General features: G+C 40.3%; 2 protein-coding genes and 2 long non-coding RNA genes across 4 annotated transcripts in view; 3 read left to right on the top strand and 1 right to left on the bottom strand.

Annotated features, from left to right (window-relative positions):
- The first annotated feature begins 458 nt into the window (after positions 1-458).
- On the top strand, positions 459-5254 carry LOC145423038 (uncharacterized). Its single transcript, XR_013904158.1, has 2 exons — positions 459-1113; positions 3869-5254. It is a non-coding gene; the product is annotated as an uncharacterized LOC145423038 (long non-coding RNA).
- Positions 5255-14964: 9710 nt separating this feature from the next.
- Positions 14965-25826, top strand: LOC113013855 (deoxynucleoside triphosphate triphosphohydrolase SAMHD1-like). The gene is made up of 17 exons (XM_026155061.2): positions 14965-15589; positions 17279-17321; positions 17442-17481; positions 17846-18006; positions 18134-18249; positions 18434-18507; positions 18911-19057; positions 19143-19243; positions 19364-19472; positions 19560-19651; positions 19748-19863; positions 20461-20594; positions 23619-23648; positions 23734-23799; positions 23929-24033; positions 24126-24254; positions 24437-25826. Exons 3-17 carry the CDS (start codon positions 17446-17448, stop codon positions 24458-24460), a joined length of 1440 nt encoding a protein of 479 aa, XP_026010846.1. The 5' UTR covers positions 14965-15589; positions 17279-17321; positions 17442-17445; the 3' UTR covers positions 24461-25826.
- Positions 23044-23649, bottom strand: LOC145423222 (uncharacterized). Its single transcript, XR_013904322.1, has 2 exons — positions 23513-23649; positions 23044-23482 (listed from the first exon to the last, which is right to left on the bottom strand). It is a non-coding gene; the product is annotated as an uncharacterized LOC145423222 (long non-coding RNA).
- Positions 25827-26776: 950 nt separating the features above from the next.
- The window catches only part of LOC145423221 (uncharacterized), a 3133-nt gene continuing 2526 nt past the window's right edge, over positions 26777-27383 (top strand). Inside the window, exon 1 of the mRNA XM_080295452.1 lies at positions 26777-27383. This exon is cut by the window's right edge and continues 532 nt beyond it. The gene's annotated coding sequence lies outside the window, so the exon portion shown is untranslated.

The following is a 27383-nucleotide window of genomic DNA, read 5'->3' as shown; positions in this document are numbered from 1 at the left end:
TTACAGTTGCCGAATTGTGTTTGTCGACCTCTTTGTTTGTAGCATAAATGTGTAATACATTTGATGGACAGTCTTTTATGTCATGGATAGCCTGTGTGAGCAAGGCTTTGTCATCGGCGTCAAGAGGATCTGTTTTTTGCTTCACTCTTATCCTGTTCAGAACTTCAGCAAAAGAATGATCATCTTTCTGTCGCATGATTTCTGTCAGGTTGACCATGTGGAAATAGTATTTCCAGAGATCAAGGACATTGTCCTCGTACACACAGAGTGGTTTGGCTTTTTCAAGGGGTGGCAGCTGGTAAAAGTCTCCTACTGCAAGGATAGACATCCCACCAAAAGGTTTCTTGTTTCCTTTGATTTGCTGAAGTCTCCAGTGGATGTAGGCAAAAAGCTCTTTAGAAACCATAGATATCTCATCAATGATCAGAATCTCTGCATTTGAAAGTGAAGCTCTCACTTCATCCAGTGCATCCCCCAGTCCCTGATAAGGCGGTTTTAAAGATTCTGGCAGCTTTAGCAGAGAGTGCAGTGTTTTCCCAGATATGTTAAAGGCTGCAGTGCCAGTAAATGCAGTCAGCAGTACTGCAGGGTAGGATATGTCTGCTTGGTCACGGAATCTGGGGAGTTGGTGCAAAATCTTCGTTGCCTCCTCATATATGCACTTAATAACATGTGATTTTCCACAGCCAGCTCCTCCAGAGACAAAATAAAAGAACTGCTCAGGACAGTGACCCCACACAAGTTTGAAACATCACTCACGCACTGTGTAGAATATAGAGGCTTGGGTTTCATTCAGACTTTGATACATCTTTCTGACAAAGTCTGAGCTCAGCTTTGGTGCTATGATTGCTGGCATGGTTCCACTGCTGCCACCACTGACTTGGTAGTCAGGAACAATGTCCAGTTCATTTTCATCAGTGTCATCTGTGCATTGTCGTTGGGCAACACACTCTAAACTATCTACTTCAACCTCAGGTGCAAAGGTGTTCCAAGCATTGATAAGTGGGCCTTGTTGTTCAATCTGTTCCAGTGCCCTTTCCATTGTTTTGCCATGGCTTTCATAACGCTTTTTGTTAAAGGTAACAATTGGCCGTACTGCAAAACCATGTTTTCGTCCACTTTTGTAGAATCAGAATCAGAATACTTTATTGATCCCTGGGGGAAATTATTTTTTGTTACAGTGCTCCATTTTAAACCAACATTAAGACAAGACAGACAATACGCTAACTAAGAATAGTACAATACATACATACATACATACATACATACATACATACATACATACATACATACATACATACATACATACATACATACATACATCACTTATAAATAAATAAATATTTGGAAAAGAAACATGTGTAGTTGTAGCAGCAAACAGTGTGTTAAGTGGATGCGTTGTACAGGGAGATGGCCACAGGCAGGAATGATTTCCTGTGTCGTTCAGTGGTGCTTTTCGGTAATCTCAGTCTCTCACTGAACGAGCTCCTGTGACTGACCAACATGTCATGGAGTGGGTGGGAGGTGTTATCCAACATTGTCTTTATCTTGGATAGCATCCGCCTCTCCGACACCACCTTGAGGGAGTCCAGCTCCATCCCCACAACATTGCTGGCCTTACGGATCAGTTTATTAAGTCTGTTGGCATCTGCGACCCTCAGCCTGCTCCCCCAGCATGCAACAGCATAGAGGATCGCACTGGCCACCACAGACTCATAGAAAATCCTCAGCATTTTCTGGCAGATGTTGAAGGACCTCAGTCGCCTCAAAAAATAGAGACGACTCTGGCCCTTCCTGTAAAGTGCTGTGGTGTTTTTAGCCCAGTCCAGTTTATTGTCAATGTGTACTCCAAGGTATTTATAGTCCTCCACAATGTCAACACTGACCCCCTGGATTGAAACAGGGGTCAAGTGTTTCCTGGTCTTCCTGAAGTCCACGATCAGTTCCTTGGTCTTTGCCACGTTGAGCTGCAGATGATTCTGCTCACACCACGTGACAAAGGAGTCGACCACAGCCCGGTACTCTGTCTCATCATCCCTGCTGATGCATCCAACCACCGCAGAGTCATCAGAAAACTTCTGAAGATGGCAGGTCTCTGTGCAGTGGCTGAAGTCTGTGGTGTAGAGGGTGAAGAGGAAGGGGGAGAGGACAGTCCCCTGTGGTGCCCCTGTGTTGCTAATCACCTTGTCAGACACACACTGTGGGAGACGTACATATTGTGGTCTTCCTGTCAGGTAATCAACAATCCAGGACACCAGAGAAGCATCCACCTGCATCGCTGCTAACTTATCACCCAGGAGGGTCGGCCTGATGGTGTTGAAAGCACTGGAAAAGTCAAAAAACATGACCCTCACAGTGCTCGCCGGCTGGTCCAGATGGGTGTAGACACGATTGAGCAGGTAGATGATGGCGTCCTCTGTTCCGAGACGAGGCTGATAAGCGAACTGAAGGGGATCCAGATGTGGTCTTACTATGGGTCGCAGCTGGTCCAGGATGAGCCTTTCCAGGGTCTTCATGATGTGGGAGGTCAGTGCCACGGGCCTATAATCCTGGGGGCCACTGGGATGAGGCGTCTTTGGTACAGGGACGAGGCATGATGTCTTCCACATACCGGGACCCTCTGCAGACTCAGACTCAGCATAAACAGTTTATGAAAGACTCCACACAGCTGGGGGGCACAGGCCTTGAGGACAAGGGGACTCACTCCGTCTGGTCCAGCAGACTTGCCTGAGTGAAGTCTCCTCATTTGCATCTCAACCTGGTATTGAGTGAAGGTGATGGGTGGGGGAGGGGTGTCAGGAATCTCACAGGAGGCAACATGTGAAGAGAGAGGCTGGCACAGTGGTGTGGCTCTGGATTCCAGGCTGACTGCAGGTGAGGTTGTGGGGGTAGGAGCAGACACTGTGGTGTCGAATCTATTGAAAAACAGATTCAACTCGTCGGCTCTATTCTCACCTCCCTCAGCTCCCCTGCTGTTGGTTGGCCTGAATCCAGTGATGGTCTTCATGCCCCTCCACACCTCTCTCATGCTGTTCTGCTGGAGTTTCCACTCCAGCTTCCTCCTGTAATTGTCCTTAGCCTCTCTGATCTTGTCCTTTAGTAACACCTGGACCTTCCTCACCTCCTTTTTGTTGCCCCCTCTGAAAGCCCTCTTCTTGTTGTTGAGGAGGGCTTTGATGTCCTTAGTCACCCACGGCTTGTTATTTGGGTAACAATGAACAGTCTGAGCTGGAACAATGGAGTCGGTGCAGAAAGTTATGTAGTCTGTGATACACTCAGTAAGCCCATTGATGTCCTCGGCGTGAGGCTCACAGAGTGTTTCCCAGTCAGTCACCTCGAAACAGCCCTGTAGTTCCGCTATTGCCTCCTCTGACCACCTCCTAACAGTCCTGGTGGTCACAGGTTCCCTCCTCACAATTGGCACATAGCGGGGGGTGAGGTGAATCAGGTTATGATCTGACCTACCAAGTGGGGGGAGGGAGGAGGAGCTGTATGCATCCTTGACGTTAGCATACAGTAAGTCTAAAGTTTTCTCTCCCCTTGTGGGACAGTCCACATATTGTTTGAATGTTGGTAGTGTATTGTCCAGTGATACATGGTTGAAGTCACCCGAGATCACAATAAAGGCACTCGGGTGCTGAGTCTGTAGCCGAGCTATGGCAGAGTGGATAGTGTCACATGCAGCTGTGGGGTTAGCAGAGGGGGGAACATAAACAGCCACCAAGATGACGTGAGAGAATTCCCTGGGTAAATAATACGGCCTGAGTCCAACAGCACACAGTTCAGTGTCCGGGCAACAAAACCCCACATCCGAACTGCTCGGATGTGGGGTATTTTGTGTTTTTTTTTTTTTTTTTTTTTTTTTAAGGTCATCATTTGATTGATGTGGAAAATAAAGTTTTAGTAGTCTGCTATAAAACTTTTCTGGTTTCTTTTCTGAGAACCGAGGATATCTGACTATTGCAGTTTTCCCCATTCTTTTTTTTTTTTTTTTTTTAATATAACCCATGTTATTCAAGAGGGATGGCATTTTTGGACTCTGTTTGACAGCTGTAGAGAATCCTGTACTCTGAAGCAAATTCAGCCAAACACATTCTTTCAAACTCCAGTGTTCTGGGTCTGTTTGCATATTTTTCTGGCAAGCCGGACATCCACACATTTTCAGCATCTGGTGACATACTCTGCAACCTGCTCATCGGGAGACTCATTTTCAGGGCATCATCATCATCAGTCTGTATGAAAACCACACTGCGTGAACACTTTTTTTTTTCTTTTTCTTTTTAGTGACAGGCTGCATGTCCTTGCCACTGATTCTTGGGCACTGACTTATCTGTGTTTAGCATATGCCTGCATTATCTGTTTCATTTCATCGCTTTCATTGACACTGGACTTTTTTTTTACCTCCTGGATGACTCCATTAAGAAATTGTGTCATCTCAAATTCGGGTTTAGAGACACAAGACATGTACTTACGGCAGCTGTAGTCATCAATGACATATTGGATGTCCATGTTCTCATTCCAGGCCCTCAGCAGATCTGCATTGTACGCATTCACCCAGCAGTCATTAGGGTCACGCTTTAACAGGATGACATGGCCATTGCTTAAATTGAAGACACAATTCAAGTATTGCTCATAAGTTAATTTGCATTTGTGAAGCGGCTCAGACAAGTCTTCAAATGAGGAATTTGGGTCACAGAGCAAATCTCTCAATGGCTGGAGTTTTTTTCTTTGGCCTCTTTCTGGTTTTTTTTGGGCAAGAGCCATTTGTCTATTTTTGTTTTTTATTTTTTGCTTTTTGTTTTTCGTTTGTGCCTTTCTTCTTACTTGTGCTATGCTGCTTATCATTGTGGTCATCGTCATCATCTGGGCTTGGGAAAGCGATCATTGTCTGGTCTATGGGTAGTTTGGGGAACCCAAACCTACATGACACATTACCTGTTTTACAGGATCTGGAGTGATTTCTGCTGTGGACTTGAACACAATTTTGTGAAGTTCAGGATCGGCATTTTGGTCAGGCATCTTACATGTTATGTACTTGTCAATAAATTTGTACACGAGGTCTTCAAGGTTCTTCCAAATTTAGGTGCATCTTTGACCCAAACCAGTAAATGGATATGAGGGCTACCTCTGGCCTGAAACTCCACTCGATAAAAGTAATCTTCTACTTCACTGATGGGCTGTGCCGGGGACAGGCTCAGTGTTGTCATTAGTGCATCGACTTTTTTTTTTTTTTTTTTTTTTTCTCTTCAAACAATTGCATCAGTCACAGGGTTGCTTCGGAGAATTTCACACTTTGTGTTCCAGTCGTGAAAAATCTTATGTGAAGTTGTGAAAAATCCACCTTGTTGAGTTTTTATGACCTCAACAACCTCAGGCCATCTCATTTCAGCAGCTGAAAATGTCAGGAAAAAAGTTGGCTTTCCTAACTGTCTGACCATAGCATGGAGATCTTTCAGTGCCTTCTCCCAATAGGCTGGAGTAACTTTCAGAGGTTTCATGAAGCGTGTTGCATCTAGGGCTGCACAATTTTTTTTTTTTTTTGGCTTAGAATTGAGATCACGATTCTCTCACGATTTTCTTTTCCAGTATAAATATTTATTGCACTTATTAACTGCACATCAACTTCGTAACAGTTGAGACTGAACATAAAAACAATAAATAAACATTAAAACAACAAATGTCTCACGTTTTGTTGTTGCCGCAAAATGTTGTACTGCTTGAAATTCCGTCTCCACCGTTGCTCGACACTGCATGTATAGAGCAGGTAGTGCAACAATAGAAAAATAGTTGCGGGACGGCACTGTGTAGCGTTTGTCTAGGGTGTTGATCATTTTCCTAAATCCCTCGTTTTGCACAGTGTTGATGGGAGCCATATCTTTGGTCAGGTGATAAGTGATAGCCTCCGTAATTTCTTTGAGTTCGACGTGTATAGGGAAGCGCTGTATAAGGTTCCGGCTATTGGTGTTTGGGTGGTTGACCGGAACAGATTTTCTCCTGTCACTTTCTCGTCATCCCTGACGTGCTCTCCGTTGTTTTTTCCCTGCTAATTTTAGCATCACACGGCACAGCTTCTGTATCACATGGTATAAGGCTCCGCCCTTGTCATTTGTTGAGCAGGAAGAGTGAGCGCTTGTTTTCATGCAGAGTACGTCCCGGATCAAAATGTGGTACAGTCGTCGTCTTTTTTTTTTTTTTAATCGTTGTCATTTGGAAATCGCACATAAGTATGAATCGAGATAGCAATTTTCTAACGATTAATCGTGCAGCCCTAGTTGCATCTTTGTTATTTATCAGTCTCTCCACTTCGTCTTTATTTTGAAGCATTCTGTTACAAATTTTACGTCCATCCTTGGTGATTGCCTTACCGGTGGTTGCATACAGGTGTCTAGAACAAGACCAGGTTGAAGTTCATCCTTTTCTTTCTCCATATCTTGTAAGGGCTCTCCATTTGACTGTTCAGGCTTCATTAGTTGGTTTACATAATGACAGCAGTCCAGCTGTTGTATCCTCAGTGGTTCTTCTTTCTGGTACATTTTGCTGGTCGAAGTTTCTGGGCAGTGCATCTTGAATATCTGAATCAGCAGTGTCATGTTCCGTCTCGATTATCTGATTATTTGTGGGATCAGCAAAAGTAGCTTCATCATCAATAGATACATCTTTGTATTCTGAATGCATCTCTTTTAGCTTTGATAATCCTGCTAACACGTTCTTCATGTTCACAGTGTAGAAGTGTTTTGGTAATGCAATGATTTTGGCAAATGGGAGAATTTTAGCAATCAGTTGTCGTTCTAGTACATTTAATTGACTCAGTTTAATTGGAACGGGTGCTAAATTGTGTGCCACTGCGATGGACGACATTTTTCCTTGTTGTAGGTCACAGTTGTAGCAAATCCACTCTTTCATTCTTTGTTTTGGAAAGGTACAATTTGCTGAACATTCACTATCACAAACATGGACAAATTTTCCTGTCAAGCAAGTGTCAACAATGTGACTATTTTTAACATATTTTGATCTTTTGCAGTGTTTAACTTGATTAGGAAACGGAGTTCTGTAGCACACTGTACAGACATGGGTGGGTCCTAATTGAATTCTTTCACAGAAAGCTAATGTGGCTGCTTGCATCACACTGTTCACTAGAAGCTGGGGCTGTGCTTCAGACTGTGGACCTTGCTGGAATTGTGTTATGAGCTGTCTGTATTTCTTTATTCTCTGTGCACAATGCAGCTCTTTTTGAATGGCGAAAGATGCAGTGGTGGCCATTTTGTGTCTCTGGTACTGGGCACAGCGCTGTATATGGTGTAGTCTGAATCGTGGGTCATTGTGATACCTGGCATAAATTGTTTTTGTTTGTTTCTGAAGTTTGGATCAGATGCATACTTATGTATGCTCTCTTCCTTTCTCTGACACCATCCTCTCTGTATTTCTGGCCCATGTATTTTTTCTGTCTGCTTTGAAAGTCAGGATCTGTGGTATATCTTCTGATAATGTAGTCTCCCTTTTTATTTTTTATTTATTTATTTTTTTGTTGTTGTTGAAAATGAGGGTAATTTTGGTATCTCTTCACATTGTGGGCATTTATCTTCTCTTGAATATGACAATTTGCATAATTTTTGGCTGATAACAGTTTTTGTTTATGGTGATGATAGTTTTCAGCATATTGAGTTTTCACAGTCTGTAATTTTTTTTCATTTGAAATTCATGACAGCAGGTATATCGTTCCTTTTCTTGTTTATCATCTTTGCCACTTCTTCAGATGAAGTTTTTTCTTTAGCTTTTACATGCTGCTTTTGAGTTTGACGAATAGCTTTCCCACGTCGTCGTTTATTTAATTTGCACACATCTCTTGCTTTTTTGGGGGTTTTATCCAGAGGGCGGCGCCAGACATTTGAAACACCCGGGGCTTAGCCCTAAAGGATAGTGTGCATGTGGGATTTTTTTTTTTTTTTTTTTTTTTTTTTTGGGGGGGGGGGGGGTTAGAAATGACTGAAAGATTAATAGGCTCTGTTTTGAGTTTTGTTCAAAAAAGAATGACTTCATATAGGAAAAACAATATATCACATATGCAGGACACCTTAAGCTAGTTTTTTAATTAAGCAGCAAGGCAGAACAAGGTCAGGGCTGTATCAAGACACGGGGACTAAACCCCAACTCAACCAGACCAAGAACTGATCTGGAATTAAAACAGGACTACAACAGTTCAAAATCAGGACTACTGAGGACTTAACCAAGACAGAACCAGAATCAGAACTAGATGATAGTAGCACTAAAAATCATCATAGACCTGCACTACATTTATTTTTCAATTCTACTGTAACCCAACCAGTGCAGGGGCCTCCCTACACCCCAGACTCTGCGTTGTGTAAGTTTGTGTTGGATTGGGGTGCACAGTAGAGAGACCAGTCGGACACAGGCGTTCAATTTGTGGCTCGGACCGTGCCGTTTATTCAGATGTTGGGGCAAACACCACTCCAACTCTGCTGCTGGCCCTTTGCAAATCACAGTAAACACTGCGTGATTATCAACATAGTAAAAGCCAACAATATATGTATAAAAAACCACATTAAGCAAAAATAATCATGTTTTTACAAAATTCCACGGTCTCAGGAATGAGTATGACACAAAACTAACATAGCAGGATTACCAGCAAACTGCAGCTGAAAAGCTAATGCTTCATCTTGCATTACTTTGCCCGAATGGGTGCTCTACTAACTAGCGGTAAGCCCGAAATTGCGGCATATATTACCAAATGAAACATGCACACAAACTGCTCATACTCTCATCAGACAATATATGAACCTCCTCAATAAACAAAATATATGCTCGGCTTAAATGACAAACCGCTATTTTACACAGTGGAACACTTATTTTTAAACAAAACCAATGCAGTTCGCCACTGACAGTGCTTACCTTTGCAAATCACAGTAAACACTGAACCAAGATGGCGCCCGCACGAACGAGAAATCTGAACTACGGTGTCCTGCAGAGGACAAATGGTCAAAATTGCTAAAATTTACAACATATATGCAGCACAACAGCGACACCTTGTGACTTATTCCAGTCACTGCCTTACACTACCAAAGTACACTATTTAGATTCAGAAAAGTTTATATAATTATTTAGCCTTGTTGTGCAAACAAGCCTGCATAACTTAATAAATGTAGAATTTGAAAAATAACAAACCTAAAAAGAAACACTAGGTACGAGATACATGAGTACCTATTATACAGTGATACTTTTGGTAAACAACCATTTGACTAACATGTGTCTCACCTGCTCATGTTCCATCTCTGTTCTGTCCCCATTCTCCTCTCTCTCCCTCTCTGTGCGGACAATCATCAAATATACAGTTGAAACCAGATATTTACACACTGTTCAGATAAAAACACTTTTTTAATTGTAACAAAATCAGACTAAATGTTTTTTTTTTTTTTAGATTGATAAATATAAAAACATTAACTTTAAGACTAAAGGGAGAAACTATCTGTATTTCTTAATTGTAAATGGCACCAAATTGTATATAAAATTGAGCCACACTTATGGAGCTCCACAATTCTTTTCCAGGTGCTTTGGTTGACATTGTGGAGATCCAGAAATTCTTTTATTGCTGCCATATAACCTGCATCATTATAATTGCATTAATAACATTCTTTACAGCATTATTCCATTTAATAGTATTTCTCACAGTATTGATATTGCATTAAAGTTGTTTATTGAAGATGTCCATTTGAGGATCCTTCCATTATGTTAACTTTTATTACAAGTACGGTCAGAAGTATTTTATACACATTGCATATCTGTGCTTATTTTGAGTTGATGTTCGGTTCATTAAGGGTCTTAAGCTTCACTGGTGTGACTGTCCAGGTGATACATGCTGAGGGAAACTAGAACATAGAATGGAAATTTGAATCAAAGCACCCCAAAAGATTTCTTACTTTTTTTGACAATATTTGCCGTTTGTGTGACACGCTAATTAAAAAAAAAAAAAAAAGCATACAGTACTGTACTTGTTTGAGACGTAACATTTTAACAACAAAAGTATAGAACCCCCCCCCCCCCCCTCCCTCCCTCCCTCCCAAAATGGTTTGTTCCAGCTCTCCCCTGCTCTGGCTCTAGCGCTCTTGCTGCCAGAGCCATGGTGGCTGAGACACAGCGGAGCGGAGGTGTAAGTGCCTGGCTTAAAACAGGACATATTAGCTGCATTTAACCTTCAGTTACTCTTTATATAGTTGGGTAGGAGTCAGACCATGTTTCTTTTTAGCTGAAAAACATTACACCCAGGTAACCTGCAGTGTTGAAAGCGTGTTTTCCGACAATGTTTGCTACCCTACAATCCGTCCTGCTCTGTAGTAAATTCAGCGACATTTCACCGTCCTGTTGCTCCCATTGAAATGTATACAGCCTATTTAAAAATCTAAAACTTTAAATTTTCCGTAGCCTAAAGTTATTACCATTGTACTGTTTTAAATGGATACTAACTAGCTAACTGACTGGATGCCCATTAACCTTATAACTCCTGGTGTGTGTGTGTGTGTGTGTGTGTGTGTGTGTGTGTGTGTGTGTGTGTGTGTACAGAGAGACAGCCAGGTTCATAATGGATATGAGGAAGTTTTTTGTTTTTTTTTTTCTTTTCAAAAAGACACATTCAGGTAAAAGTGTAAAATCAAATGATCCGTTAACCAAGAATAATGTTGGATCAGTGTTTCAATGTTTATCTTTTATTAGATGTTCATGTGGTTTGGTTATTTGCCTTTTGGTTGAAAGTAGGCCTACACTGAGAGGACTTTTTTTTTATTAGTGATCTTAATAGTATTTTTTCATATTAATTTGTATTCAATTAGATGAAAATTAATCTATTTGTGTATGATTGTCAGTCCAAAGAGGGAGAGAGGAAAGAGGGAACGTGAGGAGAAAGGGCAAGGTCAGGAAGAATCAGGCAAGAAAACAGACAGGGAACAGTGACAGGCACAACAAACTGTTAAACTGACAAAGAGGAAAAAAACTAATTTTCTGGAAGTTGTGTTCTCCCTATATTAAAGCTGCTATACAGAATCTGCAAAACAAACTGGGTTGAAACATTTTGACCCTCTTTAACAACATTCCAACATAACATTATAACTGATTGGGGAGATTAAAATTAATGATATATTTTTATGTGGTTCAGCCACAACTCTACTAAAACCTCAGCCAGTAATAGGTAGACCAACTTTTGGACTGTCCAGTTGTCTGTATGACTGCCGCAGTACGTACGGGAGGAGCTGTAAAGAGAAGCAGAGTGCTCTGTTTATATTCTAAAAATGTTTTAAGCTTGTTTCAAAGATTCTGTACAGCAGCTTTAAATGTTTTCCAAAAGCACACATACACTTATCAGTGTTTCTCAAACTTTTTACAGTGTGTACCACCTGATAAAATGTCAAGCTCTCCTAAGTACCACTATGAAAGAATGAAACTTGTAAATCTTACAACAGAAAATTAGTATTATTAAATTAGTAAAATTAGTATCTGCATACATTGTATACATTCTACCACAGGCAAAGTTGCCTCCATTTTTAGTTTTTTAAAATATTTTGTAATAATTTATTTATAACAATTTATTCTGTTTCGGGAGTGTTTTTTTTATGTATATGTATTATATTATACATACACATTAAAAGTGAATCTCTGTCCAAAAAATGCACTCAGTTTACTTCTTACTCACTATGAGCATCATTCATTATTCTCCCGCAGTAATTAAGGTTAGGGTATGTATTATTATTATTATTATTATTATTATTATTATTATTATGTTATTCGAATCCATTCTTCTTTTGCAGCATTTAAATAACCTTGATCAGATTTGATGGTTTTGTTACAGGCTTTTCTTTCACAAATGTGGGGATTCAATTGTGTTAAAATGTACAAAACAGTGATGTCATGTTTTGTGACGAGGACCCAGGCACAGAGAGACTTGATGAATTTAAGAATCTTATGATTTAATAAAGAAATTTGCAAAATTACACAGATGGTAAAATTATGATGACTGATAATGGAGATGAATACAACAGACGATGAGGACAGGGAGGAAGAGGTTTTTTTTTTTTTTTTTTTTTCTTTCAACATACCAAATCAAACCTCTGCAATTTTATATACATCTTCAAGCTTTGTTACTACTGAATCCATTTTTTCTTGGTTAACAATCATATCCTCAGTTGCATCCAATTAATTGAATGCATTGCTAATTAACCTCTGATGTAGACTATCAAGAAAATCTTTTGTCTAGTCTGACCCTCATTATTCTTTAAATTTATTTTTTCCTTACTGGCACTTCATTTGTAAGCTCAACACAGATAGGACAATGCTTATAAGATGACAATATATCCAAAAATATCAACTTCAAAATCTACCACATAAGGGAGAAATGAGGATGACATAATTACATAATCAATAACACTGCTATCACTGATGAACGGAAGTTGAGGCCTTCTGGTTACATTATCAGAGTCAGTTAATGAGACGACAGGATGGCAGTGTCAGCTCTGGTTTGTTAAACTGCAGATACTTTCATTCACAGAGCGCAGGAGAGTTGAATTCTCCAGGTATTTCAACGTGAAATGAATTCCTTTTTTTTTTTTTTTTTTCTTTTCTTCTTTTTCTTTTCTCTTAATACGGGACAGACTTGACTGGGGGAAAGAAGGGGAGAAAGAAAGAGGGAAAGAGAAACAGCTGAGAAGAGGGATGGGGGAGAAGGGCAAAAGACAAAAACCAACAGAACGGGCAGAGAAAAAAAATGCATATATCAATCACCTGGATCACCTGCTGAGAGAGAAAAAAGAAAGCAAGCAGAAGAGAACAAGAGTAATAGAATAAACAACATCACAATGATATATGGGAATATGACAGTAAATACTAAATGTTAAACATTATTGTGCAGCACATAAGATCAACAGAACACAGTGTGCTTTGAGGTAGGAGCCAAAAAGGGTGTAGTTTGTGGGTGTGATCACCCGTGTGTACACCTGTGAGCATGGACGCGCTTGTTTTTTGTTTTTTTAAAAGGTTCCTTCATGTAATAATCTGCTAGAGGGTGTGGGGGGGCCACAGCCCCGTCCTCCAGGGCGTGAAGCAGGTATGGAGGAGATCAAAACTCCAGACATCCAGAGGCCCCCAGAACACAAGAGACCAAGGAAGACCAACAGAGGGGCAGCTGCGCCACTGTCCCGGAAAGAGCTGAGGAGAGTCCCAGATGAGGGCTCACTCAGCAGCCGCGGAGCAGAAGCCAGCGGGAGTTGCAGTGACGCGCCCGTGAGCTCCGCCGGCAGCCAGCTGCGCCTGAGTGACCGAGCCCCAGGCCGAGAGGCCGGGGGCACCCCACCTCCGAAGTGGCCCGAGCGAGCCCCAGGCTCCAGGCCCCGATAAGCGGCCGCCAAGGAGTGAGCCGGTGTGTACCTGGACGCCCATCCCCGGACACAAAGAACCACCAACGCACCGATGTCTGAGGGGGTCCGCCACTGGCAGGGGAAGTGGTGGTAGGGGGAGATAGGCCTCCAAACCTTGGAGGGCCTGAGATGTCCCCAGAGAGGTGGCGCCTGACACCTAACCTGACATATAGACACAGACATACAGGCACACACAGATGCAAACATCCATTCCCACCCTCATGCTCTCATATGCACTTACTCCACACTCAACCAACGTGGAGACAGACATAAAGAGACGTTGTACACACGATCACACTCCCCAAGCGTACTCTACAAACCGGGTCTAGGTGCCCTCGCCCCTGGAGGGGGGAACTGCACCCAGACCCAGGTGGTGTTTCCCTTTTCCCTGCGGTGGGGGGAGGCAGACCGCCCCGACTCCGCAGCAGCAGGAAGGCTCCACACTCCAGACCGCAGTCGGACGGCCAACTCCTCCTCCTAGCCCCCCTGCTCCAGCAGGTCGCAGAGAACGGGGGTGAGAGAAGACTCCAAACCTCCCTCCACCCGCTCATTGTAATGTTGATGCATGTGTGTTCTAAGGTGCATTTAAAACCCAGGAGGGCATGGAGCTACCTGCCAGAGAGCAGCAGGTAAGCGCATGGTCCCTCCTGCTAGCCCTCAATGTCTACGTGTATTTAAAATTGAGAGTTACAACATGAGTCGCTTACCTTGTCCGTCACTTCCGTCACTTCCTCACCTGCTCCAAAAGCTCAACACAGATCAGAGGAAGAGGGGTTTAAATGCACCAAAGTGACAGTCAGAGAGAACTCGGGACAACATTTAAGGATGCAGGGACTGACAGAGACAGGTTTATCTTGCCTGGCTGGGCAGCTCTCTGGATGCTCAACACCCCCAAAGCTCTGATTCTAGAATCGCCCCTGCTACAAATGCTGCGTGATCTGCTCTGTGATCTTTGAGAGTGACATCATAATGAAATGGCTACAACCCTGCTTCTTAAAACAAACTGACATAATGTGCTTTAAGTTATGCAAATTCTGGAAAAGATATTGTGGAATGCTTAAAATCACCTTTTTTCAAGTCTCTTTTAAAACAGCATTTTTAAAACGAATACTCAATTACAATAGTAATACTGAAACACTGTTGGAAGCTGTGATTATATGCCTGTCCATACCTGCTGTGAAAACATCCATTCTACACTGATCATAGTGCAAGTAAACAGGGGTAAAGAAAGTTTTCTTACCTCACAAATGTGCAGCTGAACATCATATGATGTATCCCCTGGATAAAAAGATAATTTGATGATCAAAAAAGGAAACACTGAAATCTCAATTTTGCTTCTTTAGGGTTTCACATCTCCTTTCTTTTGCACCCCATTCTTGATGACCATTGTGTACAATTTTCTTTGTCCTAAACTGTGTAGGTAGTTCTTCAGAATGTCATCTGACCAAAGACAAACGAGGCCCCCTTTCTCTGAAACAACGAGACTCCCTCATTATGTGATTCAAGCTGTTGAAAATACATTACAGGGAGTGTTTTACATGATCTGGGTTTGAGGTGATTCCGAGGAGATTGCAAGCACATTATGGAGCCACTAAAAATGCTAAAATTATCAGTATTTTGTGAGCATTTGACATAATACCATCCAATGATAGCATACATCTTCTCAAATAGGATGGCTAGTTTCTCTCTCTCTCACACACACACACACACACACACACACACACACACACACACACACACACACACACACACACACCTACCTCATAAGGGTATTCTGCAATTGATACATGATCACGTTCACATACTCACTGATATATCACAGCAGGGCTGCTGTACAATGAATGACCAGCAGATGTCAGTATTTCCAAATGAGCTGTTGAACGGGGCTTCGTGTGATCTGCGTTTGGGCGAAGCAATTGGCTGGAAAGATTCGACATATTCACGGGGCTTTATCACAGCGTCAGTAGTACTGTAGTCAGTGTAATGACACCCGATTACAGAATAAGCAAGGTGACTGAATGTGAAACGCATTCAGCGACATCAGACTAAAGCAAAACAAAGCCCAAAAAAAAAGAGATCACGTGAACGTTTCCACATTGAAAGGAAAAAAATCTTTGTCGTCACTCGGGAGATCTCGGAGTGCTTTACTACTATTGTTTAGTTCATAAGCAGATTTGGTAAGTCAAACTTTGTTTCATATTTTCTCTCAAGGTGTTTATTCATCTCATACCTGTTTTTAAAAAAAATCTCATGAAGCTTTGGGTTTATGTCCAGGCTCAGTGGGCTTTATAAAATAACATTTTCTTGTATTTTAAGTGATTTCATGTTTGTATGAAAGCTTTACTCACAGGAGTGTTCCCAGATTAATTTATCAAACCTCCGAATCGTGCAAAGTTGTTTTTATAAATAGTTTTGTATATTAGACTGAATACATGTCATACTGTTGCAGTGCTTAACACATTTATTAGACCAGCTGTCATTAAAAACAATAAAGCAAAAATATTGTTTTTAAATCTGTGAAAAACTTGTTTAAGACTCTAAGTCAAAGTGAATTCATGTTTTTATACCCATATTTTGGCCTGCACACTGGACCAGTCTGAGAATTCAGAAATTAATCAGACATAAAATTCAATTACGAAAACGATTTTTTTAAATAAAGCAAATAAATTAACTTCTTTAATATTTGTTTCTACTTTTTTTTTTTTTTTTTTTGTCAAATGTGAATGTGAAAATCTTAGGAAAACAAAAATAATTGTATTGTATGATTGAAAGTATCATTTTAATTAAGGGGCTTATGCTTGCCAGTAGATGAAATACGTACAGGACACTTTGCAGTGAATGAGTTTCTACCAAATCTAAAAATGTGCATACAGCGTCAGTGAATAGAACTGAACTGAGATGTCCGTTTAAAGTAAAAGAAGGCAAAGCATCATCCTGTTTCCTTGTAAACGTGCAGCTCAAGACCAAATTAGGCTGCAGCATTGTCCCCTGTAGTGATAGCACTAATCTAATGTATTTGAGAAAAATCATAATATCAGAAGATTTAACATCTTTTTTTCTAATTCATAAAGAAGTTAATGGTTGTGTCTCTGTCATGGTTAGTCTATATCAATACAAAAACACATCAATGCAAAAAAGTCTACTTAGACATCAAAACATGAAAAAAAAAAAAAAGGTTTGCCTGGGCCATGAAATGCCACCAATGGACTGCTGAATAATGGAAGGTGTTATGGACTGATGAATCAAAATGTGAAATCTTTGGTTCATCATGCAGGATTTTTGCACACTGTTGATTAGGCAAAATGTTGGTTCCTTACTTTGTGGCATCAAATGTCAAACATTAAGGAGGAACCATGGTTTGGGTGTTTTTGTTGGATACAGGTGACTTTTACAGAGTGAGAGGCATCCTGAACCAAAATTGCTACCATAGCATTCTGCAGTGGCCTCTGGTATGCACCTAGTTGGTCAGGGGTTCATCCTACAGCAAGATAATGACCCAAAACACAAGTCCAGGCTATTACAGATCTATCTTAGGAAAAAAGAACAAGAAGGCAAGCTTGACAACATGGAATGGCCAGCACAGTCTCCAGACTTAAACCACATCAAGCTGGTTTGGAATGAGCTGGACGGAAGAGTGGAAGCAAAGAAACCCAGAAGAGCCACACATTTATGCAACAGTTAGGAAGACATTTCTGAAGAATATTTGGCTTCTGATGTAGAAAGAAGGGCATAAACACAACTGTTATATCTGTTAAAGGCAGCTGCTTTGATGAGTCAGAAGATTAGAAAATGTTTGTTTATAAATAGATTCTATGATTTATTTTTTAACTTAAAAAGTTGTTTATTTGTTCTGTGCTTTAATTCAGAGAACTGAAGTGTCAGAGTTTCAATAAAAAACTGGAAGAACTGGTAAGTTCTCACACTTGACCAGTATTGAAAAATTACAATTACATTCATTGACTGTTTCCTTTTATATCCAGAATGCATGTTGTGCAAAACTGTAATCTTTGGTCATTTAAACATTTACAGCACTATGGAGAAGCACTTGAACATCAAAGATTTAAACAAGGTGATGTAACATGAAAGTATCTTATATAATATGGTCTTTGGTCTGTGGTCTAACTTACTGTTGTGATTAGCACTTTATAAAAATGTGAATTCATAATATATGTGTATCAGATTTGTCTATGTAAGATATCATTTGATGATCTTTTTAGGGAAATCCAATCTTTATATTTAACTCACCTTAGACATAATGTCAGTAGGCTGGCCAGCTGCCAGTGCCTTGGTCAAAGGCAAGGTGACAGAAAATTTGACCTAGCATGAGGCACAGTGTTTACTCACCAAGAGGTGAGTGCTGAACGAAAATCTGAGACCAAGTCCTCCAAAACCCTCTAAGTTTGTCTATTTTTTGTTCATTTCTCTTCACACAGGTGTTTAATGATCCCATCCATGGCCACATCGAGTTACATCCACTACTTGTCAAGATCATAGACACACCTCAGTTTCAGAGACTACGAAACATCAAGCAGCTTGGGGGCGGTTATTTCGTTTTTCCAGGAGCATCGCACAACCGCTTTGAACACTCAATAGGGTATGTCCACTTGTTTACAGTCAGATACACTAGTAATGCTTTTCTTTCAGTGCTGCATGATGAAGTGTGTGTGTGTGTGTGTGTGTGTGTGTGTGTGTGTGTGTGTGGGTGGTTTTTGGTGATACAGGGTGGGGCACTTAGCAGGAGAACTTGCAAAAACTCTGAAGCTGAAACAGCCAGAACTCGACATCAGTGAACGAGACGTCCTTTGTGTGCAAATTGCAGGTCTCTGTCATGACCTGGGTAAGTGCTGCACGTCTTTCACTCTAATAGCATCAAGTTTATAATACTAGCCAGTGTAAAATAAAACATGCTTGGTAAAATGAAAAAGGCAAAGTGTGTGTGTGTGTGTGTGTGTGTGTGTGTGTACTATAACAGGAGGCTTTAATTATTATTTTATTTTTTTTACATTTGTTTCTCCATGAAGGACATGGACCTTTTTCCCATCTTTTTGATGGAATGTTCAACCCCGAAGCAGACCCAGAACATAAAGACTGGAAGGTACGTGAAAAATTTTTTTTTTTCTCTACTGTGAGACGCGACATAATGGCCACCCACAAAAATCAAATATATTTGAAAACACTGTCAGATGCCATCTTGAGGAAATAAAGTACACATGGCACTAAATGATAGAAACAACACAGTGTTAACAATTATCAGCACAAACAAACAAACATCATTTTCTGCTAGAAGAAGCCATACCACTGTTATGTCCACGCTCATCATGTCTGACTCATAAAAGTTGAGAACCTCTGGTTAAAACTGGAATACTGACACTAATTACCTCTATTAAGAGATGGTCATGTGCTCAAATTTGATTCTGTATGTTGTATCTGATCATTTTAAACTTTCAACCATTTGAATTCTGTTCTTAATATAAACAGTAATAATGTATCTCTTGCAGCATGAGGATGCCTCTTTAGAGATGTTTGATCATCTGGTGGTGGCGAATAGTCTGGCACAAGAGATGGAGCGTTATGGACTGATACTCCCACCTGACCTGACATTTATCAAGGAGATGATTAAACCTCTAAAGATTGATGACGCTGAGGTACTGGCCAGTTACTGTCTGAATATTATGAAACCATTCGTTATCATCGCTGTCACGAACGTCAATTCTGGTGTCGTCTCCACAGTGGCCGTATGAAGGTCGAGATGAGAATAAATCCTTCCTCTATGAAATTGTGTCAAACAAGCAAAATGGGATTGATGTGGACAAATTCGACTACTTTGCCAGGTGGGACTTGTGTTGATGACAAACTCAGTATTTCTATCTACAGCAAGTCTTAAAGGTGTTTTGGAGGGTTTACCATAATAAATGTAATTAAATTGATGTAATTCCTCACTCGTATCTCAGGGACTGCCACCACCTGGGCATCCGGAACAACTTTGACCATCAACGCTTCATCATGTTTGCCAGGGTGTGTGATGTGAATGGGAGGAAGCACATTTGCTCTAGAGACAAGGTGTGGATCCCTGCTTTTTATCAGTTTTTAATGAGTAATTCATTATCTGATTGGCTGTGACTAAACTATAGGCGATGGTCTCAACAGGAAGTGGCAAACCTGTATGACATGTTCCACACAAGGAACTCTCTCCACAGAAGAGCCTACCAGCACAGAGTAACCAAGAGTGTAGAAATTATGTAAGTACCAACTGTGTAATTCTATTGTAAGACAACATTTATTTCATCTACAGAGTTCCCATAAAGTCATATACTGGGTCTTTTTTTTTTATCCAGGATCAAAGACGCCCTCTTGAAAGCAGATCAGTACATCCTGACTAAAGGTTCAGGAGGGACAACGTTCTGTCTCTCCAAAGCTAAAACTGACATGGAAGCCTACACAAAGCTGACAGGTAGTGGAAAACATGCTCTACATATTTCATATATTTTATATACCGTATTTATATATATTATTTTATATATTTCATATATATTTTATATATATTTCATTTTCTATTCAGAAACTATTAAAGAAGGTGGCTAATATGTATGTAAATGAATTAACAACATCTGTTTAAAATACCAAAGATTATTTTCATGTTGGTTTGAAATTGAAAAAAAAAATCTCACTCTGCAGTTTATTGCAACTTACTGCAACTTCTGCATTTGTGGGGGTTTTTTTTTCACACTTTGGAGATGCACAGCATGGAAAAAAAAAAACTGTTGACTGGCGTGACTATTACAGGATTTGCCATGATGTCAGGTTGATTCTTCAGTATGACGGATACGTCTCTACTAGTTTATAGTAAACTGTAAATTTATTTATTTAATACTGCAGTATTACTAATGCTTTGCTTGCTTTATCGCTTGCTTATTTTGTTTTGTTTATTAATGTTAATCAATTTTTTGTGTGTCTTTCTTTATATGACATTACTGATGAACTTGTGAATGTTTCTTTGGTTTACTTGAATTGACCTGATCTTAACTTTATTTGTCTGTTTACTCTGCAGATCAAATGATTGAAAGAATACTCCACCCTTGTTCTTGTTCAAATGAATTCACTCCCTCTCCTCTGGAGGAAGCAAGGATGATTCTGCAGAGGATCATGTCTCGAGACCTGTACCAGTTTATGGGTGAAACCAAGGTGTGCAATCAGGGATGGACTGGGACAAAAACTTGGCCCAGGCTTTTTTGGCCCACCTACCTCTGCATATCACCTTTAAAAACTATTTATCTTGCTTTGCTGTCATTTGGTATCATTCTTTTCAGCACAACCTCATATTTCTGAATTTACAGTTAGTTTTTCATTTTGACACAATTACCATAATTGATCTAAAATCAGACAAAAAACATAAGATCTGAGTAGAAAAGGTTATATTTTTTACTGTAACAACCACAAACATGTTTAACAGATCATAACTTGAAATGTAAATATAAATTGTAAATTTATAAACAAACGACAGTTATTGCAAATAGTTATTTGCAACTATTTTCAGCCATGGGATTCTTTTATGGCCATTTCAAACTATTTACAGAACAATCTGGTGTTCTGCATCAAATAAGATGCCATACAAATTATTTGTGCCACTCCAAAAAATATTTTTTGTCCACTATAAGACAGAAGACATCATCTCAAACCTGATACCTGCTGGCCTGACTGCACGAGGTGTATCACTCATCCCATTTTCCACCTAGAGACAACATTTACACTGTAATCTGTCTCTGGTGACTTTTTAGCTGCAACTGTGACATTCACCAGTCGCCTCATTGTTCTGACACACACACAAAAAAACTAGCAACTACACACTAACTACACACTCCAAACACATTAAATGTCACAAATCTCACATCTCAAAACTCTCACTCGCTCCCGTCACTCTAAAAAAATTACCCTTCTTCCTAAACAACAAATGCCCCATGTTGCCATATGATTTTTTGATTGGTTGACATGGTACATTTTTCCACCAATAGGAAAGGGGTGTTTTTTATTTTATATTTGTTTGGTCATAAGCAGAGAGTGCTTGCTAGCGCTGTCCTTAGATGTAAATTTGACAATAGCATTCAGGAAAAAAAAATGCGAACATTTTTTATCATGGCTCTGGTTTTACGTGTTCTTGTCAACACAATTTAAAAATTGGTATATAGTCTGAATACCTCACTTTAAACACAAAAATGGACACTGAGGCTTGTCTTGGGTTCACATGACATCTTGTTGCTATGTCATCTTAAATTGGTCATGTTACCATGGTTTACTAGTTTTCTTTCTCAGCCAATCAGCAGCACTTGTGCAATTGTTTCGCCCCCATCGCTCCAGGTAAGCTGTAGACAGCTTCAACTGTCTGTGTGTTTACAAATAGTAATGTGTCCGTGCAGCATTTTCTTTTTAGTAACGGTAACAGCATTCTAACAGTAGAAATAGTAATGAGTTAGATTACTAGTTACTGAAAAATGCTGTTATTCTCATCACTGCTCTTCTCTTCCCCACCTCTTCACAGCTGGGGCAGCAGCTAACATGGTGGTTAGTTTGACACATTTTGCTGCATCTGTTAGTTTATTTTTATTGTTTTCAGGTGTGGACCAAAACAACTGCACCAAGACCCTGTGGCCCCATCAGATGATCTCATGACACCACTGACCAGTCAGTTGGTGGCATGAGGTCTGACCACATCACATTTTAGTACCTGCTCAGATCGCTTTGAACTCTGACTGAGCAGGCGCTGTTTTAGTACCTGGTACAAGGTACTATGACCTAATAGAAAACCCTGAAAACTGTGGCGAGTAGATCCAATTAGGTACTAATAAAAAGGGGCTTTTTTTTTTTTTTTTTTTTTTTTTTTAAATGAAAAGGGGCTTTTGGAGAAGGTTCGTTTATGGTATGAACATAATTCAAACTCGATCCCAACAGACTACCAGGTGTACATTGAGAGTTTGAACTAAAAAGCTTCTGTAAGATTTACATTAGAAAAAAGGCAGGAAATTACTGTAGATGTGTAAAGGCCTGTACAGGCTAGTATCTAGCCGTAAAATAAATGGAAATTGTCCTCCGGGAACTGCCTGCATACTCCCACCACATCAGGACTGATATTGTCATGCACCAGGAGGAATCCAGGACCCAATGCACCAGCATAGGGCCTGTAAGCGTGGGACTTCAACCCAAGATCTGTTGCATAACCTGTAGAGGTTTGTGTGTCTCTCCATGGATATGGCTCCCCAGACCATCACTTATAAAACCTCAAACTGGTCATGCTAAACAATGTTACAGGCAGCATCACATTTTCCATGGCTTCTCCAGACCCTTTCACAGCTGTCCAATGTGAGCCTTTCTTATGTGTTCAGCTCTCATCTGTGAAAAGTGCAGAGTTCCAGTGGTAGACTTGTCATTTCTGGTATTTAATGGCAAATGCGTGGTGCAAAAGAGCAGATACTGCTCTGGACAGGACCTTCTATGGCGCTTTCCTGCTCTCCTAGAGTTACTGCTGTTAATGCCCTGGATTCTCCTCCATTCTCTTGAGACTGTACTGGGAGACACAGAAGAACATCTGGCAGTGGCTTGTATTAATGTGCCATTCTGGAGGATTTGGACAGCCTCTGTAGGGAACATGTATTGCATCAGTCTTCCAGTAGTGACACTGACCCTTGCCAAAAGCAAAACTAGCCAAAAGCAGTGAGCCAGCCTGACGCAGGGCTTATGCAGGGCTTATGCAGGGAGACAGACAACCATACCCACCTGCGGGCAATTTAGATTCCCCACTTAACCTAACCCCACTACTTACATGTCATTGGACTGTGGGAGGAAGCTGGAGTACCTGGAGAAAACCTCCAAAAGAACATTAAACTCCACACAGAAAGGTCCCGGCCAGATGCAAAGTTGAACTCAGGACCTTCTTGGTGTGAGGGAACAGTGCTAATCACCACGCCACTGTACTGCCCGATGTTCTCAATATTTGAGACAGAGTTAAGCTGAATTCATCGTAGCTGATCTTGATACCATTTTGAAACCATTTAAATCCTAAGTGAGTCATTCATAGTCACCTACATAATAGCTTATTAGCTCAGTTTAACCTGCATTTTATTTTATTGCTGTAAAAAATAAAGTTGATTACAATATTTGTGGTGTGTGAGTGCGCTAAAAAAGAGAGATGATGTGACTCTTCTCTCCCTTTCTCAGCTCAAGAAAGAAGACCAAGAGGAAATAAAAGTAAGAGTGAAAAGTGATCATAAAAAGAGATCAGCAAAACAATGATAACACAATGACAGCACATGTTCTTTCCTCCATCTGTCAGAAGATGAAGGACAGCTTGGAAAATGAACTGGTTAAAGTCATTCCAAAAGACAACTTTGAAATTATAGTGAGTTTTTATTCTAATTATACTCAGTAATTAATTCTTAAAATCTTGGCTTTTGTTTTGTTTTTTTAGCTAAATTGTGTTGCCAACCTCGACTGAGTCATAATGTACATGTGAACACTGCTCGTTTAGGTTGTCACTTTGGACTATGGGATGAAAAACAAGGACCCCATCAATACCACATATTTCTACACTAAGGCTAACCCTACTGAAGCATTCAAGATTTCCAGAGAACAGGTCAGAACTACTGCATGTCTTTGCATGAGCTGTGTGTTCTTTCTGTAGATGTCTCTGTAAAACAGCTTTTATGTTACTGTCCTTGTTGTCAGGTGTCCAAGCTTCTCCCAGTGTGCTTTGCTGAGAAGATCCTCAGAGTTTACTGTAAGAACTCAGCGAGTCTGAGAGATGCTAAGTTCTGCTTTCAAAGCTGGTGTCACGAAAATGACTTTCTAACTGAGGTAACACTTTGTTCTGTTTGATGGCAGTGACAGGCATTACCATGTTACAAGCAATATGATGAGAACATAAAGAAGAAAGCTGCAGTTAAACCTGCATATCCTGTCAGAGCCTCGAGTTAGCATTACACTTTTGACCTTTTGGTTGTACTAATGAACTTGTCTGTGTCCTTTTGTATCTACAGGATCGAGACAGAGCAACTCCATGAAATGAAGATGGGAAACACTGAGAAATTAGGTTTTTTGTGTTACTGCTAGGGATGGGTACCGGTGTCTGGTGCCATGATGGCACCGGTTCTGACATAAACGGTAGTAACCAGACCGAAAAGCAGCGCACATTTCGGTGCTTTATTTCGGTGCTTTTTTTTTCCTGAGCTGTGATACACTTCTAGCCAATCATTTTACGTTTCCCAGGATAGTAGGCGGGGCCAGGTACGTACGTTCAGTTAGAGCAGAGCTACAGATTAAAAATGTCCAAGGCGAAGCGGTCAAAAGTCTGGTTGTACTTCACAGCAAAATATGCAAACTCAGCAGCCTGCAACAAGTGCTTTAAGCTGATACTGTGATACTGTCAAAGGAGGTAACACCTCGAAACTGATGAAACACCTGGCGACGCATAGCGGGTTTTTTTTAAAAGCCGAGAAATGCGCCGTATTTGATAGCTTGCTGCGAGACCTCACACTGTGCACGTCGGGTGGGTTGCCAGTTATCGGACCCGGAGCAACATCCCCCAAAAACCCGAAGAATAGAGTCCTGGCCCCTAGCCCTGCCAGTGTAGCAGAAATGATGAGGATATTGATGGCAGCAGCCGTTCTTCTCTGCGTGAGTAGCTAAATGTTGTTCGTGTGTAATTTACGTTGAGTAGGCTAACCACGTTATTACATTAATGCATGTAAGGTGAACTAGCAAACATCATCATAGCTACATGCGGCTGTCTTCTTGTTTGATGGCAGATACTCCCTTCACCCTGGACAAAAAGGCTAAAATGACCAAAGAAAAAGTGGGAAACAGTTAAACATGAGAGGTTTAGGACAAAGTTTGTTTTTTTTCCATTGTTTAAGCACTGCTTCCAGCCAAGAGTGATGCCATATATGCCCCATAGCTGCAGAAAAGGCTAACATTGTTATCTTTTTACAAAAAACAAACAAAACAGCTGAACATGGGAGGTTTTTGGACAAAGTTTGTGTTCTCCATCCTTTAAGCACCGGTTCGAGCACCGTTTAAGCACCGGCACCGTTTCAAAAGTACCGATTTGGAACCGGTATCGGATAAAACCTAAACGATACCCATCCCTAGTTACTGCAGAGATTTAAAAACAGGTAAATCGACAAACTAAAGTAGTTTGATGATTAAACTATTTATCACACATTTTCACTATAATCAGACTATATAGCTCAACTTGCCTCAATGGTTTGGATAAAGGCTACTGCTATGATTTGAAAAATCATTATTTATTATATAACAGGTCTCTACATGACAATTTACCAAAGGATAACATAATCTTTCTGCCTTTTCCTCTTTGGATTTGTTTACTGTTGGTTTCTGGTCCATTCAAAATAAAGTTACTTTTCTCTTTGTTGTGTGTTATTTTAAAGTAACGGCTTTTGGAACATAAGAGGGAACTATTATAAAGATACTATATTCTTAAAAATCGCATAGATTTCACTATGCTACTCATCCCTGCTGGCTAGTGTTGGAAAAAAGCATCTAGAATGCAAAACCTAATGGAGCCGGGTAGCACGAGCTCTCATTATGAAACTGACTTAACAGAAATTTATAGCAATTTACATTGTATGTGATTTTTCAGTGGTCCATAGTGGTGCTCTTGGAGGAGTGGAGTTTAGGTAATAATTACTATTGTTCAGAGAGATCAAGTCCATTTGCTGTTAGCCCTTTTGCCACAGCTGAGGTTTAGAGACACCAGAAACCTTTGTAAACTTTGTAGGAAATGAAAGATTACAAGAACTGTGTTGAAGAGAGGCTGGACAGTGTCACAGGACAGCCACAAAAGCTTTTGGCACACTTTAGATGGTTGTGCTCCAACTTACGAGCAAACCAGGTGCACTGCAGTCACAAAGTTGAGAAGAATCTTTATAACACATATATCAGACCACATGTGTTTTGTAACATGTTTTTGTTGTAAAATTTCAATATTCCTGTGTTTTGTGGCTGATGTGCACTTACAAGATCTTGGCCAGAGCTAGTGAATGCCAGGTGCTGTATCAGTAAAGTGTGTGGTGCTGATATTATATGGAAAATCAAAAACTGCTACAACCATCAGTGTCTCGGTGTCATCCAGGTGAGTAAATCCCAAAAAGTTCATTCTGTTCATTCTTTGCACAGTGACTGAAACAAACCCACTGATTAAACAATGGGCTGTGAGGTCAGTTTCTTGATCATTAATATGCAAATTGTCATGACTATTGATCAACAGCCACTGATTAACCACTGATTTTGTTCAAATAAAATATGAAACTCTCATATGAGAAGGATGAAGTAAATATACAAATGTTGATACACTCAAAAAACAGATTCAGGTCCTCCTTTCAAAGAACACATGCAAATTATGTTAGTTGTTCACAAATGCAATTAAAAAATACCAAATTAATTTGATTTTCTTTGTGTAAACCTAAAATTATTCAAAACCAGCAGAGGCTGATTCTGAACACAAAATGAATGAGTTTGTTGGGGCACTGGGGGTAGGAGGAGTACATTTTTGCACTTAAGTATTTGTAAAGTCAAAGAAATAAATTCAAGCCCCTCTTTAAGCTTAAACATTATTTTTAATCTCATTCAACGCAAATGTAGCACTCCAGCGTTACTGCAATTATTATTCGTGTGGTGAACCTAAATTATTTTCTCTCAAAGCAGTCTTTGTCACAAGAACACAAAGTTATTGAGTTACACAACGGTCCGCCTTCTTTGAAAATTTTGCGCTCTTTCAGGATCACCTAAATGAATGCAGCTGCTCTTCGCCTCTCTGTACTTTTTGGATAAAACTACACCTTCAGGTAAGGTAACATATTATTTTTTCATATATCCAATTGTGTATTTCTTTATCAGCTAAATCTATGGCAATGCTATTTATCATAGAAGCTTGTAACAGTTGTTTTTTGAACTTTTGGTGGTGCT

The sequence above is a fragment of the Astatotilapia calliptera genome, chromosome 20 (genome assembly GCF_964374335.1).
Source record: "Astatotilapia calliptera chromosome 20, fAstCal68.1, whole genome shotgun sequence".
Classification (NCBI taxonomy): Eukaryota; Metazoa; Chordata; class Actinopteri; order Cichliformes; family Cichlidae; genus Astatotilapia; species Astatotilapia calliptera.
The sequence above is the reverse complement of the archived record's forward strand: the minus strand, read 5'-3'. Positions and strand labels throughout refer to the sequence as shown.

Excerpts from the sequence above, each read along its gene's own strand:
- LOC113013855 (XM_026155061.2), top strand. The coding sequence starts at position 17,446 with ATGGAGAAGCACTTGAACATCAAAGATTTAAACAAG. Across the intron at positions 19,244-19,363 it reads AAATTCGACTACTTTGCCAG|GGACTGCCACCACCTGGGCA; the intron begins GTGGGACTTGTG and ends CTCGTATCTCAG. Across the intron at positions 20,595-23,618 it reads AGTTTATGGGTGAAACCAAG|CTCAAGAAAGAAGACCAAGA; the intron begins GTGTGCAATCAG and ends TCCCTTTCTCAG.